This window comes from Arachis hypogaea, chromosome 18, assembly GCF_003086295.3.
Source record: "Arachis hypogaea cultivar Tifrunner chromosome 18, arahy.Tifrunner.gnm2.J5K5, whole genome shotgun sequence".
In the NCBI taxonomy this organism is placed as follows: Eukaryota; Viridiplantae; Streptophyta; class Magnoliopsida; order Fabales; family Fabaceae; genus Arachis; species Arachis hypogaea.
The window spans coordinates 4,139,012-4,152,344 of NC_092053.1; the positions used below are offsets into that span (position 1 = coordinate 4,139,012).

General features: G+C 34.3%; 1 protein-coding gene across 1 annotated transcript; it reads right to left on the reverse strand.

The window, feature by feature from the left end:
- Window positions 1-11,525: 11,525 nt before the first annotated feature.
- LOC140181210 (uncharacterized) lies at window positions 11,526-12,473 on the reverse strand. Its single transcript, XM_072224729.1, has 3 exons — window positions 12,423-12,473; window positions 12,156-12,244; window positions 11,526-12,054 (listed from the first exon to the last, which is right to left on the reverse strand). Exons 1-3 carry the CDS (start codon window positions 12,471-12,473, stop codon window positions 11,526-11,528), a joined length of 669 nt encoding a protein of 222 aa, XP_072080830.1.
- Between the last annotated feature and the right edge of the window lie 860 nt (window positions 12,474-13,333).

Genomic DNA, 13,333 nt, shown 5'->3' on the forward strand with positions numbered 1-13,333 from the left:
GCAAGCTCTTTTATCATATTTCGTTTCGGATTGTGCCATTTGTACACCAAATCTACAGCCAATCGCATCCTTGAGTAATCATTGACAACCTAACAGACAGTTACAATGATATTATTTAATTAAATAAACCCAACAAACTAAACATTATAAAATTCATAGACGATTTTCCTATCCATGGCTTATTGACGCCCCAATAGTGGTTGAGGATCATCCATTCAGCGACCCAAATACCACAATCATTCCTTCACCACAATTCAAGGCACACATTAACAAAGCAATAATATAAAAGAACGGCCAGAAAAATTAACTTGTACTCTAAAAATTCATATTTTTAAACTTACGAATTGGCCTTTTGTTGCTCAGAGAATTTATATTTAGAAAATTGAAGGTTTTTAGGTGAAGGTGTTTCTTGGAAGTTTTTGTCAGATATATAATAAAATTGAAACATAGTTATACAATATTTTGGACAATATATAATAAATAATAAATGTATATATTTGAATTATCTTAAAGGGTAAGTAAGAAATATACTGAAGCTGTGTATGGCCATTTCATTCATCGTGATGAAACGTTATAGTCATGCCATAAAAAATTCGGGGCCACTTAAAGTGGTTTTCATTCTAGCAGGAATAGAAGACAATTGTGATATAGTTGTACCGATATTTTGTTTCCTAATGTGTTAGATATGATATGATTTTATTTTTAATTCTTTATTATTGCATTAATCAATAATTTTTTTTAATCTTAAAAAACTTTATACTTACATTAAAATAAAAATTTCCCTGTGTAGTTGGTAATTGTATCAATAAATTTCCTTTAAAAATAAATGACTACTAGAATATTTAAAACTGATGCGATCGCTCTGTAATTTTCAGTTATTATGAGAACTAGTTGTATTTTAATCTTGAGTTTTATACTTTTACTTTCGTGTAAAATAAAACAGTCTCTAATTTTGTAAGCGCTCCTTTTTTTTTCTAAACGCGATTCTTGAGGAAACGTCAATACACCGTACACCTTTTTGTTTAATCACACTTGAAATCTTATAACTGACTGAATTGAATTCCCTTTACATGATTTAACAAATTAAAAGATTCAAAGCTTTACACTAGAGCTTTAGACAAGAGGCTAACAACATTAACCACGAGATGTAACCAAATAACTATACTCGGATTGAATGGAGGCACTTTCGCCATATTTCGTTAAATCCCCATATTTCGTTAATTGAGGTCAGTAAAATTCTTTATTATAGATAATTTTATACTCCATAAATACAACATATCATCAGCTGCGACCGAGTTGTATCTCAGAAAAATGAGAATATACATTTTTGGGGAGGAAAAATAGAACAAATTTACACCGATAATTCCTCCATATATGTTATGACAGTCAAGTCAGCAGATGTAGACTGTTTCCTTGGATAGAAAAAGGGCGGCAAGGGTAGTTCAAGTTTTTCTAACTATATCATGCTAACATGCATCCACTATTTGCCACTCATGAAATGACAGCCTTGTCCAGAGTCACTGTCAAAAGATTGAATTCACGTCCCAGAGACCAAGTTAGATCATTGTGGGCATCAATGCTTAAGTTGTATTCCTTGAACTGGCCGTTGTAAGTTATTACAGACATAATGGCCCTGGAAAATTGGAGATGTCGATAGTTCAACAAGCATATAGGTACCATAAATTAATTCAAACTTGGTAAAGGCAGAAATTGTTAACAATTGGATTCTACATTCAGATCAATGAACAATTAGTTTGAAGTGACTATACTATATAGCTACTTAAATAGTTCTAAGTCTTGATTTTCATCTAACTGACCATAGTTTACGTTATTATATATAAGGAATTTGATAAGAACTACCTACAGATCCTTAGACCATTATAGTATTAGTCCTACATGACCAAGAAAAGACTATTAAGTCCTACGAAAAGTTGTACAAAAAGAACTACAACAAACCTTGTGCAACAGAACAGCAGCTTATAGATTTGAGAGGTATATCATGCTAAAAATTATAAGCAACCAAGTTAAAAACTAATAGACATTTGCAGGATCTCTGTTTAAGATGAAGGTCAAAACTCAGTCTTAGAACACATGTCAAAAGCAAACAACAAACACCAGGGGAGACGAGCATCAATGGGATAAAATATAGACTAAAAAAGTGTAAACAATCGCCTTAAAGACTAGAGGAAGCTTAGAAAAAATAAGAAAATGTTTTAACCAATGAATCATATGTATTTAGCTCATGTTTGTAGCAACCAAAGACATGTAACAAATAGCAAATCATCGAAAAAAATGAATAACCATACAGATCTGTCCTGCTCTAAGCATAACTAAGCATGATATTACATAGTAAATCATCGAAAAAAGGAGAAATATTAATTTCTGGCAACGATCTCCCTTTAACATTCATTTTCATGCACTAAGTGATTATTTAGCAAGACAACAACAAATTCAAGGTGCAATCACTAATATATTCAACTCACATTTCCAACAACAAAAATATTTAGCTAAGTAATTATTTGAGCATGACAGTAACAAATTCAAGCTTCATTGATGATAATCAGTACAAAATTCATCTTAGTGATGATTTTAAGCAACAAAGAAACTAGCTCAACAAATTATTCAAGGTTCGGTGGTAATAAATACTAATAAATTCACGACAATGATGATTTTCAGCAAAAATAAAAACTAGTTCAGTTATATATTCAGCAACAAATTCAAATACAGTGATGAATTAGGGCAACAAAACTGAAAAAAAGGACCAGAGGAATTTATTGGAAATCACCAAATCGGGGACCAGCTTCTGGTTGGGCGAAGGAATCTGAGGGCGGGGAGGAAGCTGACGGCGAGATTCAAAGTACGAAGACGACAATGATGACCAACCTCGGGACCGGCTACTTCTGCCGCCGGAAACGACAAGCGCGAGAAGGCGCATGACTAAGTGCGAGACGGTGAGGAGCCATGGAGCGACGACGACGGCGACCAGTCCCGGGTCTGGGTGCTTCTGCCGCCGGAGACGACGAGCTCAGGGAAGGCGTGCGAATGCAACTGAGTGCGAGATGGTGACGACTGGCGACACGGAGAGCGACGGAAACCTTGAGTGCGAGACCCGAGACGAGAGAGGGAGAAAGCTTGAGATCGTGATAATGAGCAGAGAGATGAGACGAAGGAGACGAAGGAGATGCTGATTGCTGGGGCTAGGGCTTTTTTGGGGTTAGATTGAGAAATTGGTGAGCCATTGAGATTAGGTTTGCCTTGGCTTGGGCTTGGACTTGGGCTACCAAGGGTTTAGAGTTTTTTTTTAAGGACTTAATTGTATTACCCAAAAAAAAGGACTTAATTGTAATTTTATATTTTTATATATTTAAATGTCTGCGAAATAAAAGTTAAGGATATATTTGTCATTTTGATAAAAAATTTAAATATGATTTGGTTCAGATTATGTAAACCAATCGGATCAAATCGGATCTGATAATTATAATCAACCGATTTTATTTTGGTTTATTTAAAATATTTTATTAACCGATTTAATATTTCGTCTAATAACAATGTGCCACATGTAACGTCTTTAAAAAAAGACATTTTGAATAACTTTATCAGAGTGACCACCTTATTATAATGTTATACAATTTGATGAGAAAGTTGGCTGGTTCTAAAATTCGAATTTATCCAAATTTTATTTCATAAAAGATAGATATAGTTGGTTAGCAAGAAAAAAAAATTATGGTTGGACAGTTTTAAATAATTGACTTTGAATTTGGTTATGACGATTGAATATTTTTGAAAAGATTATGATTTTGTTTGGTAAAATTTTTTAGAGATATTTTTTATTTTATATTTGATAAATCAAAAAGACTATTTATTTATGTTTATACTATTAAAGGATAGAAATATTTTTTAAAACACCTAAGTGAAAGTTTGAGAAGTGTTACATTTTGTTATCTGATTTTATTAAATAGAATATTCTTTTTTATATACCAGATTGCCTTATGGGTGAAGGAATTAGTTGGAAGTGGCCAACAACTTTTTTTAATATTTATTCTTCTATAAATGGTTATTTGTGGCTTTGTAAATGTATTTTCGGTTGGAGGAGTAGACTAATTGGTTTTGGTTATGGCGGACCTAAGTTCTTGAAAAGTATAAAATTCTCACTTGGCTATGTATTCATGATGCAATTCTTACAGCTGTTTTTCGTTTTCATAGAAGTTTGAGAAGCTCCGATTTGTACTCTTGGTGTAATACTGAACCTGAAACGATTTTTCATTGTCTTCGTAAGTGTCCCAAGGCCAAAGAAATCTGGCATAGTTTGAATTTGGCATTTAACAGTCAGATTGCTGGTTGTACAAGGACATGATTTCTAATGACTCCCTCTTTTGGCGACTATTTGGTAAATTTGGAGGGATTGTAACAATGATGTTTTTAATCCAGCTAATTCATAGAGAATGGGTAAGGTTATAGCTCTTATACATGTTTTTCAAATTGAACTTCATAAATTTTTATCTATGCATTATGTGTTTACTCTTTATTTGTTGTTTTTTTGTCTCCACCTACTCAATTTTCGGTTAAAATAAACTATGATGTTAGTAAATTTGGTGAATCTGCTGGTTTTGGATGTGTGTTACGTGACTAATGGCTCTTGATTGCATGGTTGTGCTGGTTCTTTATCACTTTCTACTATTCTTCGAAGCGAACTTTTTGCAATCTAAAGAGGGCTAATTCTAGCATAGAAAGTTGGGTTCAGAGAGGTCACTTGCGATACAGATTATTTGGATATTTTTATCATTGTTAATTGTTAGAAACAAGAGACTAACTGGAGAAGGAATTTGTGTATTATTGAGTGTGATTAAAAGTACAATGTACAAATGGTATATATAGATGCTAGAAGAATCAAAGTAATAAAAGTATAGAATCCTACAATTAATATACAGATATGCTATATAAATATAAATGATACTAACTGATCTAAATTGACTCTAATAATTCTCTAATGATTATCTAACATTAATGATAGGAACAACCATATGTAAAATTCTGACAATGATTTAGTGACTAAAATAAAAAAAATTTTAAGCCAGAATTAGAGAGCAGAGGTGAATCTAATTTAAAAAGATGCCAACCAAATTGTTGATGCCTTGATTAAATATGCAACATCCAATTGGATACAATAACTAAAATGGAATGAGCCTTGAAAAATATTAATAGTGTTGTTACAACTGAACTACATTCCTAATATTTAGTGTGTTTTTTTTTTCTTATTCTTTGACATCAAAAAACAAAAAAGATGAATTTTTTAAAGGTAGTTTACATTTATCAAATTAAAAAGTCTAATATATAATATTTTATATATTAGTTAATATCTAAACTTAATTTTTATATTAATATTTATTATATTATTTTTTAATTTTAAAAAGTTATTTTATCAAATATATTTATTATTGCTTATTTAAAATATTTTTAATTTAATTTATTAAATATATATATTATAATTTTTAAATAGTTATATTTTAAAAGTTAACTTTTATAAGTAAAAATTTTATTAAAAAAAGTCTAAATATATGTTGTGGCTTTATTTTTATGATGGAATACTTACTTATGTCATCTGTTTTAGAAAAATTAGTATATATACCTATGTTTTGTACAGTATAATATTTTTATGATGGAATACTTACTTATGTCATCTGTTTTAGAAGAATTAGTATATATACCTGTGTTTTGCACAGTATAATATATAAAATGTTTAATTATTTTGTTTGTTTTTATAATTTTGCACGATTTTTAATTAGGTTTTTATATCTTTTTTTAATTGAGTTCTTGCATTAATTTTTTTTAATTGAGTATCTAGATTTTTTTTATTTGAGTCCCTACACCAATTTTTTTAGTTGAGTTCCTATAAAATTAATTTCAAGAGGGATCTAATTGAAAAAAAATAGTGTAGAGACCCAATTAAAAGAAAAAAAAGTATAGATACCTAATTGAAGATTTTGCGAAACTATAGGGACCAATAGAATAATTAAACCTAAAAAAATATGTAAAGTATTTTTTTTAATAAAAATATATATAATAATTTTTGTTACACAAATTTTATAAAAATTAAATTTAAAGTTTAACTATCTTCAATATTAAAATAATAAAATCAATTAGTACTAATTTTATTTAATGTCAAAGTATAACAATTATTTATTATTAGTAATATATAATATATAATTAAATTAAAATATTTACATTAGAATCTTATCTTTTTAAAATATTTTCTTTAAATAACATTATTGATTAAATTTGTAAATATTTTTTCATGATCTATGAGTAAAACTTTTAAATTTTTTTATTTTTATATCAAAATCGGTTTGAATAAGTACAATCTAATATAAGATAAATTTATCCTTAAATCGTCTTTATTATCATAGCAAAAAAATTACTATAGAGAATAATTTTTGTTAAAATTTAGGGTTAAGTACTTTTTTCATCTCTAAAGTTTGAGGTGAAAATTAAAATCGTCCTCGACCTTTTTTTCTTATTAAAATCATCCCCAACATTACAAAACGTTATAAAATCGTTCTTTTCTACTTTAATTATATTTTTTGACCAAATTATCCTTAACTATTAATAAAAATAGTATTAAAAAATAACCCCACTTCCCAGCATCTCTTTGTCTCTTTCCCTCCTCAAATCTCACCCCACCATCATCATCAGTTCCCAGAAAAAAAAAAAGTAAACCCCATCACACCATCATTATCGATTCTCAATAACCCTCCCTCATTAACATCATCTCATCTCTCTCACCCATGTAGCTGCGTCGTCGCCTCCCAACTGGTGTCGAAGAGCTTCCATTTGCAGCAAGTCGCCGCTTATCAACTTGCCGGCAACAACGACCACATCCACCACGAATGGAGATGAAATGGAGGTGAAGGACAATGATAGTGGGAATAGGAAACTGATGATGGTGGTGGAGATGGGGTTTAGGTGGGGGTGGGGGAGTTCGAAGAGACCCAGAGAGTAGGAGGAAGGACATTGGGTGAGGGGTGGGGGGAGAGATGCTGGGGAGTGGGTGGGGTAGGGTTTTTCTTTTTTTTTTTTATATTATTTTTATTAATAGTTAAGGGTAATATGTTCAAAAAATATAATTGAAGTAGAAAATGACGATTTATAATGTTTTGTAATGTTGGGAATGACTTTTATAAGAAAAAAAGGTCGGAAACGATTTTGATTTTCACCTCAAACTTTAGGAACGAAAAAAGTATTTAACCCTAAAATTTATCTATAACTGTTTTATAGTTTAGTATCATATTCATTCTTTAAAAAAATAATATGATCAACGTTATTATTTGTTGAAACTTACCAACATATTCTATCTATTTTTCAGTTAAAGTAGTTGTATTTATTCCTAAAAACGATTTCATATTTTTTTTTTTTGTTTACACACCTATTAGAACTATTAAAAATAAAATAAATACATAATATCTTGTTACAACGATGATAGATTTATTGACCTTAAGTAATTTATGTTATTTTTTATTATTTCAAAATAGATAATAAAAAATTACTAAGAAGATATATGATAAAATTTATACTCACTTTTTATGCATAAATACCATCGTATACTCATGATCTTTACAAAAAGGGAGGTAAACCAGAAGAAGATACATAACAATCTTCATCATTGTTTTTTCATCACTCAATCTCCAAATTGGAAATGAGATTAAACACCTAAGGAATATATTTAAATATTGAGAATAGTCAAAACATGAAGAGTTATGATAGATTAATTTGTATAGGATAAAAATAATAAAATTTATAATAAAAATATAAAAATTTGAATAAATAAGAACAACATAAAATAAATAAAAGAACAATTAATAAAAAAATTGAATTTTCTTTTAGCTGATTTTTTATAATAAATAAATTATGAAATATTAGAAATAAGTAAAATAAAAAATGAATGAATGAAAATGTGTTTTTTTAATAAATGAAGAAATATTCATGATTATATAATTGATAGTGAAGATATAACTATTAGATAATAAATTGTAAAAAAATATTAATAAAAATATTAGATTTGATATTAAAATAAAAAAGAAATATAAACAATGAATAAAAATTTAAAATTTAAAATAAAAATATTTAAGATAAAAAAATAAATAAAGAAAAATTTCTGATAAACAATGACTTAAACATTAATGTAACAATAAATTAAATTTAATAATATATATTTAAATTAATTAAATTAAATAATTAATATAATAAATTAATTATAATTATTTGTTTCAACAAAGTAACTTAAATAAATAAAACATATCTTATAAATATATGATGTAAAAATTGTAATACTATAGAAGTAGTAAGCTATTAGGTGGTTAGATTTTGATCAGTTGAAGTAGTACCTAAGAAGGTTGTTTTAGAATGTAAGATATGTTAGACTTTTGAAGTTCTTAGTCTTATGTGCAACGAGACTTTAATGAGTAGTGATGGGTATAAATTTCTTGAGTTATTTGAAAAAAGTATTATAAATATTTGTTGTAATTGTGCTTTTTTTGAGTTAGATAGTTATGATTAGAGATGTTAGGATATGTTAGATTTTTTCAGTATTTTAATCATTTTTTGTATTTTCTCTGTAAACGTGTGGGACTAAATGCTTTCTGTTTTTGGTTTTATTTTAATGGAATTTGTTCATGAGTTATTTAGGATTTTGTGTTTGGTTCGATTACTAAAATTTGGGCGATATTATAAACAAGTTTTTGAAGTTAGAGCATACCATGTTTATCATTTTCATGTTTTTCATGCATTGAAAATTGTATTGTGATGGTTGTGATAAGATTTTTTCTATCTTTGTGCAGCTCCATCGCTGCATCAGCAGCATGAGACAGCAACACGGTGTGCCGTTAGATGATAGGATCGTTTCCTACTTGCAGATGGCAGGTTTATACTATCTTGCGAGAGTGAACGAGACATGCTTTCGACTGGACGAGCCATTAGTTAGCGCATTAGTGGAGAGATGGCATCCTAAGACGCACACTTTTTCACATGTCATTTAGGGAGTGCACGATCACGCTCCAGGGTGTGGTATACCAGTTAGGGCTCCCGATCGACGGTCAGTATGTCAGTGGATGCCTTACGGACTTTACGCAACATATTTAGGGGGCGGCCAATGTGGGTATGGTTTGAGGAACTGTTGGGTGTTTTGCCTCCTACAAACTGTATCGACAAGCTCACGGTGAAGTGTACATAGTGGTAACGGCGATGACGGAGGCAGCGATGATAGTCATAGAGGTGGAGGAGGTGGTGCCGGTGGTGGAGGGTACAATGATAGGAGCGGAGGTGGTGGTGGTTTAGGGGGTTTAGGGGGACACCATGGTGGAGGTGGTGGTTTTGGCGATGGTGGGTTTAGGGGAGATATCGGTCATGGTCAGCCTGGGAGATAGGAGGGGAGCCATGTAGGAGGTGGAGTGCGTGGGGGACATGACACAGGCGGCAATGTCTGTGGTCGCAAATTTAGAGACTACTTCGTCAGGGTTCATACGTGTGACGACAGTCTGGCACTCTGGCTGAGCATCAGACGTACATTAGCCCAGGTCAGATGCTGTCTGAGCTTATGGGCAATGAGGGCCTTGATGCGGAGTTTGGTGGGTCACATTTCTTTGATGAGATCAGCATGATCATGCAAGAGGATGAGTTGGCCAGACGCAGGTCTCCGATAGTTGGATCCTAGGCTCGGGTTGATGTGGACCTGAATGAGTCTTCTTCCAGATCTGTGGACGACACATTTGCATTGGGCGGGATACCCCCTCTGCGTTCCCAGCACCTAGTACATCACATCCTAGTCCATCCATAGCACAGGCTGGCACACCGGAGTTTGCCCCCAGGAGGGAGACAGCGACGACGGTGGCGACGGTGGCGACGGTGAGGAGGACGAGGTCCCTCTGGCGCAGAGAGTTCGGCAGGTCAGGTGTCCTCGACGGTGCTTCACCGGATCGCATCTGCTCTGAGGATTAATATGTGACTATTTAGTATCATGTTTTATGTATTTCATGTCTTTCCAATTCTATGTTGTGTATTCAGTTTTAGTTATGTATGCTGGCTAGTTATGTATTTCGGTTTGTAGTTATGTTATGTCGTGAAGAATTACTAACAGGACTTTAGTAGAACATGTAATCCATATTTTGTTATGTTATGTGATGTCATGAAAAATTACTTTAGTAAAACATGTAATACATGTTATGTTATGTATTTAGTTTTAGATGAGTTCGTTAGTCAACATTATACAATGTATCTTTAGTAAAATACGAGTCCACATGCAGTGAAACAAATTGTTCAAACAAACCAACTTTAACATAAAGTATCCCTGGTAAAATAACATTAAACATCGTTAAAACACAAGAAGTGATAGTTTTTAAATTAAACACTAAACACACTACAGTAACGTTAAAGTGAAACCATATAGCGGTGAATAAATACCAGGTAAAAGATAATATGATACAATAAATGAAGTGAACCCTACACATTATTGGCAGATGCAGAACCGAGTGTCACTCCTCCATGGGGACACATCCTACGTGTATAGTCAGGCTGTCTGCAAAGCCCACATCTCTTGAGCTTGTTCGGGTCAGCTTCGTCCATGGTAGTCTGGATCCTGGTGGTCCTGGGGCGCCCCTCAGATGCACGTCTTTTGGCCGGGTCAGGTATGACGGTTGGATCATCATACGACGGCCAAAACCCCTCCGGAATTAGAAGTGTGAACCCCAGGTGATAAACATCAAACATGGAGTTAAGGTGATACACCTCGTGTATGTAGGTGGACCAGGTCAGGCGTGCATATGCACAGCAAGCCAAGGCATGATGACATGGATAGTAAAGTACCTGAAAATAGCCGCAATCACATGTTTGGTCAGTGAGGAATACTCTGTATGTGCCCAGTGAAAAACTCTCTGTCGGAGTGGTCTCTATCACAGTAAACTCTAAGTTGTTTCTGTCATACAAAGTCACGTGAAACACCTTGAGGTCTTCAGATTTGCCTCGATTGCCTTAATCAGATGCTGACAAAACTGTTGCCCGATTCTTAACTATGCCTCGGCCTCTCTGCCTTTCTAGATGAATAGCTCGGCCAATCTCTCGTAAGTGGCCTTCACCAACGCACGGACTGGAAGGTTCCTCACACCCTTTAGTATCGAGTTCACACACTCAGATATATTCGTAGTCATGTGCCCAAATCTCCGACCTTTGTCTCGATGCTGAGTCCAATATGCATAGTCAATCCGATTAGCCCAGTCGCACAAAGCAAGATCTTCGGCACGAAGAATGTCAAACCAGTAGTGAAACTCGACCTTGGTCTTGGCATAAGCAGCATTCACTAACCACATCCGTGCATCCTTTCCCTTGAAACTCAGTGCGAAATTTGCAGCCACGTGTCAGATGCAAAAAGCCCTATATGCAATAGGCAGAAGCCAGCCACCGTAAGAAGCTTCCAATGCAGGATTTATCACATTGTACCTATCTGATATGACAAGTATTTGCGGTTGAGGGGTCACATGCTGTCATAGGTGAGATAGAAAGAATGAGCACGACTTTGCATTCTCCCCCTCCACAAGTGTAAATGCAATAGGAATAATGTTCGAGTTGCCGTCCTGTGCAATTGCAACCAATAGTGTACTGCCGTATTTCCCATATAGGTGGGTACCGTCCACACTGACCAATGGCTTGCAATGTCGAAATGCCTCAATACACGGTAAAAATGTCCAGAAAAGCCGATAGAAATAAGCTGCAGAGTCATCTACCTGCCCACCAACCCACACAGGACTCGTCTTTAACACCACAACACTACCTGGCATCGTGATTTGAATACCCAATACCCATCGTGGCAAGTCATTGTATGACTCCTCCCAATCTCCGTAAATCTGGGCCACAACTTTCTGTTTAGCCATCCAAACCCTCTTGAAAGTCGGTTTGAACCCGAAGTGTGCCTCTGTGCCATTATGCAGTACCTTGATCGAGACGACAACATCAGCTCTAATCATGGACAATATGGAGACCGATATGACATGATAATCAAGCTTCATGTGATAACTAGATATAAATGTGTCTAGACAAATATGAGGACCATTGTATTGTTTTACCTCCCAAATACCACTGCGCTGGCGGAGGCTAACCCAAATGAGCATGCGCACCCGCTGCCAAACTCCTTGCACTTGCCATAGTACTTGCGATTATCAGATTCCAATACCTTGTACTCAACCCCACGACGAATGCTATAAGTCTTCACGCTTAACACGACTTATTCTTTATCTTGAAACTGCTGACCAACTTGAAATTCATATATAACTCATGTATTTTGTGTCTCTCTAGCACCGAACCCAACAGGTACTCCCGGATTCCGTTGAGGTGCCATGGCATTCAAGTCCAAAGCTGAGAATTATGGGGGAACTGATTAGTACCTGAACTAGATGCTCCCCTACCCACAGCTGGAGTCGACCGTGGTGTGTCATTGTCACTATCATCCGCTATTGTGGCGGGATCCACATCATCATCATCATGCAGTGCATCCTCAACCCTCCATCGGGTACTGCAACCTCTCCAAAGACCGGGACCGTTGTAGGAGAACCGGGTGTTGCAAATGCTACCTCCCCCAACTATCCAGTCTCACCAACTCCGGCATCACCACTGCAGTTTAGATTGAATGCAAAGGAAGGAGAAGCTACCAAACCTTCCTCAAGTGCAATGACCAGTGCAACCGACGAGGCACCAACAAGCATGACACTAGAGCAGGCTGGATGTCCTGAGGATTGAGGATTTTGATTCGAACCTCCAGAACTAGATACCACATCTACAAGCTTAGCCAACAGTTTCGGAGTCCTCACCTCGAAAAACTGACGGCGACAATGGTGCAGAACTTGCAAGTCTTCCTCACTGCCAATAACAAATGAATTATACTTCACATCATCACGTAACATGGATATGGGGATTCTATAGAACGACTTCTCCACTCGTTTGACGCCAAGCATACCTAATTTTCGGAGTATAGTATCCTTAAACTCAGCAAAACTCGTCGAAGGTTTGAGAAAAAACACTCAACGGTTCCTTATTAGTAAACTTAATACCTGGTCGTGTTTGTTCTTAATGAACCCTCTATAGTGCACAAGAGTTACAAAACTCTCATCACTAACCATTGTGAATCTCACTATGGTGAAAATTTCACGATGAGCTCGTATTTATAAACGTCAATATTGTATAAATCGAATTAAGTGCATTCGATTTACTCCCCTTAGTGTAATAAATACTAAAATTGGCCAAGTTTCATTATAAATCGAACTCAATTGGTTTGATTTACATGCATATACAAATCAAA